Consider the following 9,621-nt stretch of genomic DNA (forward strand, 5'->3'; position numbering starts at 1 on the left):
GACCAATATAAATAGTATATAACATTTAAAGAAAAATTGTGTTTTCAGTGTATGAATACTATAATGTTTCTATTAACAATTTGACTCAATGTTTGCTGTTGCTGATGGTTTGGCAGGTCAGAGAGGGTTTAACAAGAAAAAGATAGAAGCCACATCTCATCAAAAGGTGCATGATGCAGATGCAGCCATAATAAAAAAGAACTGAGAGGTGCATTGCTACGTGTATAGATATATTGCAGTATATAGATATGTGAGGACAGACAATCAATTCTCTCTGATTGCGCTACAAAGCTAATTTAAAAAGCTGATGCAGTCCCCGTTTCCTCAGAGGAACATTCACAGAGTCCCCTGGTCAAATTTCAGAATCCATCTGCTCAGAGAAAAGACTCTTATTTCTCAGATGGCACATTTTCTAAAGTAATATTAACCACTGTCAGAGCGAAAATGATACTGCAGCATGTCACTGTAAAACTAGCTCTGTGTGTGCAGAGGTGGAGGAGAGTCACAGTTTTTCTCTCCAGTCGTTACACATCTCTGTTCAGCTCAATTTCCTTTCATTTTGCTCACTTCCTTTCAGCGCAGACAAAATAATACTGAAGATTCCAAAACAAACATACATGTTTGTGTTTTACCTTCTTTATAATTCTTCTCCTCAAGTACAACACAGTAAACATCTACCAAGATAATTACAACAATCTTTATCAGACTAAGCATTTGGCACACAAGCGACCATGTGAACATGTGTGTGTGTGTGTGTGTGTGTGTGTGTGTGTGTGTCTGTGTGTGTGTGATGCTGTGTTTCTTACCTGGATACAACAAGGGGCAAAATCAACATTTTCAACATCCTCATCAGCAGCTCTCCGGGAAACTGAAAGTACTTCACCTCCTGCGATGGAAAAGAGGAAAACACATATTAGAGCACACAAATAAACTATACAAGGTAATTACAGGATGTTAAGGCAGTGTAATGAAAGGTCTTCCTAATTACTATATGGCGAAATCTGTGACTGTTGCAGCTCTAGAGAAATTATAAAAGGAAACAGGGAACATATTGTACAAGGGCTTTCAGCATACAAACGACTTTTAAATTATTTTCCTCCTACATAAGAAACTGAATAAACATTAGAAAAGCGGTAAATCCCCCAGAACCCCTCAGTCTGTCACTGACTGTCTGCTGTTATAGTGATTAATCGAGTGGTTCTTTGTTGCTTTACCTCTCCCAGAGGAAACGGAAGAGGAGTTATCTCTCCTTATTACAGACTGAAAAGAAAACTCCTCAACTTATTCAAATAGTGCCTTCAGGCTAGCTGGCAAACTACTTGATGGTTTTGATGCAGTGGTGCAGTGTTTGAACTAAATGTTAACTTCCTAGTGCTGATATGTTCAGGTAGCCTATCACCACGTTCATCATATAATTTTAGTGTGTTCGTTTGGAAGTCAATACAATGTATGTGCTACACTGAGAAATCATTTAATGCAAAGCACAGGTTTATGAGTACTGAACTGAACAGTGGTAGAGGCCAAAAATATCTAGGAGATGAACATGTTGTTATGTCCGTTACTAGGGCAACTATTTGTGCTATTGAAGTAAACATAATGTACAATATTGTTTAGCAACTGTACTACTTAATCACATTGTTCAACAGTGGTTACACATATGAGCACTGAGCCGCAAGTGTATCATTACATTTACATAATTCCTCACAAAAGTAGTCGCACACTTACATGCACAGCTACACTTGATTATACTATAATTCTCCTTAAAAAAGGCTTGCTGGTGATTTTTCCTCATACTGGTTACAGCTGTGTGGTATTTCACATCCCATGTGAAATGACTTATTTGCTCAACAATGTTCCATCCAGTAGAAATTTCCAGACTCTGCAAGTGGATTTTTAGGAGGAATTTGAACGATATACATTTGATGGATTATGGACTGAGTAGAAGAAGAACGGCCATGGCTGCTTTAAATGAACACAGTGGGACCAGTGATTGACAATTCCATGCATTCTTTCTTGTGGCAGCAACATCACCTAATGCAATTCAAAACGAGCTGCATTTCTTTAGCGATTGTCGACAATGTACGGTGGCCCAGATAGCTCAAATCAACTGCACCTTAAGAGCACACATGCAAGTTGACGAAACACAAGCAAAGTAAGAAATCATCTTCATCAATTTGACAACACAACACATTACTCACAACACAACACATTACAGAAACGCGCTGCAATTACAGAAAAAGACAATGGAAGTGTTTCCAGGAGACAACCAAATTTCATTGTATTTCGTATTTTTTAACTGGCAGGTTGATAGTAAGCAAAACATCATTGCTCGGTTAACATTAGACATCTGCAGTAATATCTGAATCATGCGATCACAATGTTAAAATAAACCAAAAACATTACAGTTTAGCTCATTTTCCAATATCAGTTGGACACCGACTTTAACAACTCCAAACTGCGGCAGCAACAACAACAACCGGAGGTGTCCATCACTTTGAAGTGTCCCCTGGAAAACTTCCGTTGTCGTTTAATTGCAGCGCGTTTCTGTAATTGCAGCGCCTTTCTGTAATGTGTTGTGTTATGCGTAATACACACACACACACACACACACACACACACACACACAAACACACACACACAGTGTCTTTTAATAGCTCCTTCAACTGACCCTTCGCGGAGCAGTCATGGTGCATTGTGGGTCCAGTGTCTTGCCCAAGGACACTTTGATTAGAGCAGCCAGGGATTGAATCCTTGACCCTCTGATTAGTGAATGACCTGCTCTCCTCTCCCCCGAGCCACAGCCCCCCACAACCTGACAACTGTCAGAAAGTGGAACGGACTGCAGGGGTCTAGTAACTTCACTTCTTTCGGACTTTCTACTCTATTATAATGCGAGTGAGCCACAAGAGGGGAAAAGCCAACAGAAAAAATAACAGGAAAAAATAACTTTAAGCACAACGCATCTGTCAGATGATGGAACAATAAAAGCTTTTTGCTCCTGCAGAGAGTGTGCTTTTAGGCTCACTGGGTGAGTGTGCCTGTTTGAGGTGGGAATACATTTCTATGTTTTGTTTTCTATTTCCTTCCTTGAACATAGCATCTAGAGTGTTTTTGTGCATGCTTGTGTGTGTGCGTACACGAAGGACAAACAGGTCTCTCTGTGAGTCATGGGCCTTGGATACATTTTTTCCAACTATGAGATGTTGCAAACTTTGCCTCCATCCTATGCTCATAGTAAAATGTTTCCACTGTCTGTTTTTATAACACTGTTACTGTACATCAATTCTGAAAGACAAAGGTCTTTTGTCAGTCATTTCCTTGCATGGAAACATTTACCATATATTGACAAAGGTTTGTTGATTACATGTCAGGCTGTGATTGGTGAGATCATAGTAACATCATATTGAAGATTATGTGAATATTTCTAATTGAGCATGATTGCAGTGAGATTTTCACAAAAATTATTTTACTCAATGTGGTTTAAAGGTGAGTTTTTGATTATAGGCTGCGTGTAATTTGAACCACTTTGCATCACCTCAGTTACTCTATTTAAATTTACTGGATGGTGAAGGTCAATACATTTTTGTAATACAAAAATACACATCTGCAAATTTAAGACTACATTTAGTTGCTTTTTCGACTGCAACTCACCAACGTCATTAGGCCGGCACTGGGCCAGACACATATTAATCTTTCCAGCTCCACTGGATTAAATGGAAGCTCTGCTCTTCATTTGCCCTTTGACCTGGTCAATCACAGTATCAGAGCTCCATTGATGATGCCGTTCTTTCCATTCAGCAGAAAGAGCATATGCGTAGCAGGAACTATCACAGTAGGATTTTATCATGGCAACAGTGGATGGAAGCGTGTTGTGAAGATAGAAACGAAAGCTGAATTAGAAGAGGAATGAAATTTTGCAAGTACGGTGGGTGGGAATGCGTTATTGTGGTTGGTATGATACCAATAAAAAAATGTTTATTTTTTAATCATTTATATGAGCAGTTTCTCAAGACAAACAAATTTCATGAATGCTACGTATAATTCACTTCCTTTGTCCATTGTGACAAGATGGAGTCTTCCACATACAATGTAATTCTTTTGCTGCTTCCAAGGGATTTTTTAATCCTCCTTATTTGTGACCTATGATAAAAAAAAGTACAAACAATAACAACAACTTAGAGAGCCACTCAGTGTTGTTGACATTTTTCACTCATCACAAGTGTTTCACCTCAGGGTCAGCTTGCTCTGGAGTGTTTGTGTGTGGCACTCGTCCAGTGGCTAATGGATTTTTTTTTCTGTCCACCAGGTTGGCTCAGACGGACCCTAAGTTTTGATGTCTGTGACAGACACACAGAAACAAAGCTTTTTTCTCCCTTAAAAAACACCTTCTCCCCAAGCTACGTTATCCTAGTATTTGTTTTCAGTTATTTCAAACCTCAGTCACCGGCAAAGACAAAGAAAAACTAGAGCATCTTAGAGTTTCGCCACTTTAAATACTAATTATTTAGCTTTGTCAAGGTATGTACGTGTATGTATGACATAATGTGTGATGTTTAAAATACAATATAATCAAGTGAAAGTTGAAGATTCTTCTTATTGGCCTTGGAAAATGTAGACCTGAGTAGACTCTGCATTAAGCATGGGTTAAACATGGACTAGTTCAGGGGTGGGCAAACTTTTTGACTCGCGGGCCACAATGGGTTCTAAAATTTAACAGAGGGGCCGGGCCAGGAACAGATGGATGGAGTGTTTTTGTGAACTAATATAAATGACATGGAAAAATCATTACATGAAAGGATTTGGCCTTTACCAAGTAGCAAAGCAATTTTTTGCAAGGCCATTTAACAAAAAACCGCCTTCAGAGAAAGGCTTGCTAGCCTTTGCTATTTCGAATGCCCCCCAAAAAACATGCCTTGGTAGATGACTCTTTAATCGCAGTTTGTCTGTGAAATAAAATGTTGCTGAGTCTGTAAATTAGTCGCCAACCTCTGAGCTGCACCCACCCGTTCTTGCGTTGACTGCTTGCTAGCGTAGTTAGCATGCTTCGTAGCAAAGTGACGGCTGATGTTGTACTCCATGAAAACTGCGACAGTTTCTCGGCATATCAGGCATACAGCCTTCGATTGGACTTCAGTGAAAAAGTATTTTGTTGTCGACTCCGTGTTAAACACTCGGCACTCATTGTCCACTTCTCGTTTCCTTGATCCTCTCATTTTACAGAAGGGCTCACAGGGCAAAGGGAAAAAGTGAACGGAGATCATGTGCCCTTTCAAGCCCTATACACCACACTCCCGGGCAAATTTAATTTAGCTGACGCTTTTATCCAAAGCAACTTACAATAAGTGCATTCAACCCTGAGGGTTCAAACCCAGAACAACAAGAATCAAGAAAGTATGATTTCTTCCTGAATAAAGCAAAACTACAAACTGCTATAAGTACGAACCATTTAAGTGCCACTAAATTGATGGTTTAAAAAAAAAAAAAAAAATAATAATTTTTTTTTTTTTTTAATTAATTTTTTTTTTTTTATTATTAATTTGGAAAACTTCGGCGGGCCGGATGAAAAAGCCCAACGGGCCGTATATGGCCCGCGGGCCGTACTTTGCCCATGTCTGGACTAGTTTCTGATCATGTGATGCTCGCATCATTGATGTCTCAGAGGAGAGAACACCTAAGGAGTCTGGTGGGTTACAAATGGGAATGGAAATATATTTCAGTAAAGAAGAAGCCTGTCCTAAGAATGTGCAAGTTGATCCTGAAATACAACAAAAGTAGCTAGAGCACTCCTGCTATCGCTAGTTAAGGGTATGATCCAAATCCTCTCAAGAGGCAGTCAATGAGTAACCTAACAAGATGAGTTTTTTCAACATTTCCCTATCTAAGATTAGTAGAAGAGATGTATGTTTAAATAAAAAAGCCAACTACCTTTTTCTATTTTACAATGTAAAATGTACTAAGACCTTTTAGGTTGTTCCTTTTCCCAACTACTAACATGGCGGAGACAGATGCAAACATTTCTGTCCCTTTTCCGAGCTGTGATGTCTTACAGAGACAAACACTCTCAACACATCTGTCACTCGATCAGCACCCTGCATTCTAACAAGAAACACAATGGATAACAATTTTCTACACAGCCTATTCACACTATGTGGGAGGGCTATACTTATGATGCCAGCAGCAGGAGTGAGCACAACCCTGAAGTAAGTTTTTTTTAAAGACACATTTATTAACCGAAGCATCTCACCCAGCGGCTCCCAAACTGACACAACCGACAGAGGAACAGCGACTCATCATTTATCAGGTCTGCATGAAACCCTGTGCACGGCACTTAGCAGCACGATAGGTTTACACAGGGAAACTTTCTTCAGTTGTGCTGCTTGTCGGTGGAGGGGCCATGTTCGCCGGGCAACAGCCACAGACTGTTGAAGCAAAACCTGTGCTAGGAGCAGCAGGGGGAGGTGTGGCCGGCAAAGCATTTGTTTTGCTGCACGATACTATCGCATCAAATTCAAACACTGGTTAAGAACTTTCCAAAACCGATTCCAAAAATTCTAAATTCTAACTTCATCGTTTGAGACCATAGACTGTATCTAAAGATGGCCTGACATGACTGCTCCCCAAAAGTGAGGCTAAAGCTTTTTGATCGCCGCCTCGTGGCTGGCTGCAGTATGGGTCATAAACGTCATGTTAGTGTATAGGACACTGAGCAAACTAAAAAGTCGAGGTACATGTCGAATACCTTTTTCCCTTTTGACCGAGTCCTAATTTTCCCGGTAAGCTTGGTTTTATGGGATGCTATAAAGTGGATTACAACTTGCAGATTTACAGCAATTGGTTTAACCTGTGTATCAGTGCGACCTCAATACCGGAGCTCCATTCCCCGATCGATACTGCACAGAATCAGGCTCCAAAAGATGTCGTCACCACAAAATGGCAGCGTTCGTAAATGGTACAATTTGGCTTCATTTGGACGCCGTCCATCTTTATATGAAGTCTGTGTTTGAGACACATTTCGACGGTCGATCACCATCACAGAAAAGAAATAAAAAGCAAGAGGCTTGACTGTGTGAACACTTCTTACATGTGCTGTGTGTGATGGCAGACTATGTGGTCTCCTAAACCTTCTCTTGACACCAAACAGTAAAGCTATATTTTGTGTAAATTGGGCTTCAGAGACAGACACTTGAGTTGAAGAGCTGAGAGACACATATATCGACAGTAGCTACTTTAAGTTAAGTAAAACAAAGAAAAATAGAACTTCAATTTCTTTTTTGCACAAAATACACCTATGAGAACTATGGCTGCAGTCACTTGTTCAGAATAAATTTAATTCAATATCTTGCATTCTGCTTCTGGTTAGTGTTAATATTGAACTTTGGCTGCACAGGACAATATGAGGTTAGACAATTTGCTTGGTCTCTGGAATGAACTCAGTCCATGTGGCTCCAGTGTGAACTCAAATCGAGGGAAATTACAGAAAATGTGGGAAATGAACATCCATTTTCAAGCACTTATCCAAGCACTTATATCCACAGAGAATATGCTTCTGAACAAGTATTACCCATATTTACTGTCTTCACCAGACCATGTGGGAGGGTAAAGTGGTTTAGCCTTTTGTTCACATCACCGACACTGCACTGTGAGCACCATCAGCGGCTGTCGGTCACCAGGACCTGGCCATGGACTCCTTTTAAAAAATTGTTCCCTAATTAATTTAACAACACATGCACAAACATTACCTAGACTAGCTACACACATACACTTGCATGCAAAAGCACACATGCACTCCCAGATAATGACAAATTTAGTTTGACACACGCTTTTTCAGAAGTCAAGGCTTTTTTTGAATTAGTGGAACAATCAATACACCAATCTCTTTTTTTCATTTATTTTCCCACAGTTTTGACCTTTCCTAACCCAAACGGTTACAGTTATAATAATGTAGCTGTCTGTAGAATTGTTATCTCTATATTAATCAGCTCCCTCACAGTATTTTCTTGAATTCCAACAATTTAAATAATTTACAATTCCCTCTCAGAATTATATAAGTGAGGACCGATGGTATGTTGTTGACTCCATGAGTGATTGTCAACTAATCTCCCCACTGGCCGCCCATTTCCATGGATACTCTGAGTCCAGCTGAGAGGCTACAGGCAACCTCAGTGACGGATGAGAATCTGTTTAACGTTTTTAAATGAGCAGCCAAAATACATGGAAAATAAAAAGTAAAACCCATTTCCTTGCTTTTGTTGTTGTCTTTTGCAATCACTATGAGCACGCTGTAGCGGACGCACCCTGGAGGCTTATATACGCTGTATTTCTGATACTCTCCTGCAGTTGGAGTGCGAGCGGTGAAGGTAAAGAGCCTCACATCATTCACTGAGGGGAAACTGAACACCTTTCCTTTCCTTTTTACAGGATTAGATAAAGGCCCGTTAATAATTTTTTTTTATTTAAAATGAATTTGTACGTACTTAGTTTTGGAACTTTTCTTCCACCTGGGGAAGAACAGCCCAATATGGTTGGTCTCCTAAGTCTCCATGGATTGAATGTGAGTCAATACAATGCTCTTACAGAGATTGTAGTGAATAATTGTGTGAAGTGTGCAGCAAATTAAGTGGAGGTAAAGGTGCAGATGTAGATGCAGGGAACAGGGAATTGGGTAATCTCTTTTATTAGGAGTTGTGGCGTCTGAATCCATCTTGGCATTTAAGGAGAAGACGGGGGGGGGGGTCACACTCAGATACTTGCATTGGTGAAATAAGGCAGACGGGTGGGCGGGTGGGCGGGTGTATGGATAGGTGGGTAATATGTGTGGGGATGGGTCTTTTTGAACCAACTGACCTGCTCGGAGAGCTGTTTGCCTCTGAGGAAGAAGCCCAGCAGGCAGCCAATGACCACGGCCAGCACCGACAGGATGAGAAGCCCGTTCTGCTTGCAGACATTCTTCACCCGCCCCCACACTTCGTCCAGAGCCACCGCCATCCTCCTCCACTACCTCGTCCTCCTGCTGCTTGTCCTGGTCCTGACTGCAACGTCGCAACCCCCCCCCCCCACAGAGAAGACCAACCCTTTTACCACCTATTCAGCCATGTAGAGCCAGCCACAGAGCCAACAGCCGCCGCACAGGAGGAAATGACAGGACTGTGGATGCAGCAGGCGAAGAGGGATAGATAGATGCAGAAAGGTGATGTTCGAGAAGTAACAACCAAGAAAGAAAAAAAGTAAAGAGATAAAAAGTTGGGATTTGATTAATGGAGGGGGTAAAAAGTCAAATTAAAGAGGAAGTCGTCCGAATATAAAGCACTTCAGGAGTTTCTCTGTTCCGCCTCTGTCCTGCCTCGTTGGTTATTCCACGGGACTAAAGGCATCACACTGTCACTCTGTTGATCTCTGTCAGTCACCTCCCTCCCTGACTCCCCTGCCTCCCCCACACATTCCTCCTGGTGGCCAACAGGGGGCTCTGCGACAGCTGGTGGTATTGTCCTCAGGGTTAATACTAAGATCCTATTAGGCCGTGCTGCACGACTCAGATCTAAGGCTGGATTAGAGAGCTCTCTGAACAATTGGACAGTGGACTGTTCCAGACCCAAAAAAAAACAAAAAAATGGACAATTCTGA

The 9,621-nt window shown here is 41.0% G+C and overlaps 1 protein-coding gene across 1 annotated transcript in view; it reads right to left on the reverse strand.

The window, feature by feature from the left end:
• The window catches only part of slc1a7a (solute carrier family 1 member 7a), a 30,073-nt gene extending 21,088 nt beyond the window's left edge, over positions 1-8,985 (reverse strand). Inside the window, exons 1-2 of the mRNA XM_061084460.1 lie at positions 8,845-8,985; positions 807-886 (exon numbers count right to left, since the gene is read on the reverse strand). Of these exons, the coding sequence (XP_060940443.1) occupies positions 807-886; positions 8,845-8,985 (221 nt within the window). The remainder of the gene's footprint in view (positions 1-806; positions 887-8,844) is intronic.
• Positions 8,986-9,621: the final 636 nt, after the last annotated feature.

This window comes from Limanda limanda, chromosome 13 (genome assembly GCF_963576545.1).
Source record: "Limanda limanda chromosome 13, fLimLim1.1, whole genome shotgun sequence".
Lineage (NCBI taxonomy): Eukaryota > Metazoa > Chordata > Actinopteri > Pleuronectiformes > Pleuronectidae > Limanda > Limanda limanda.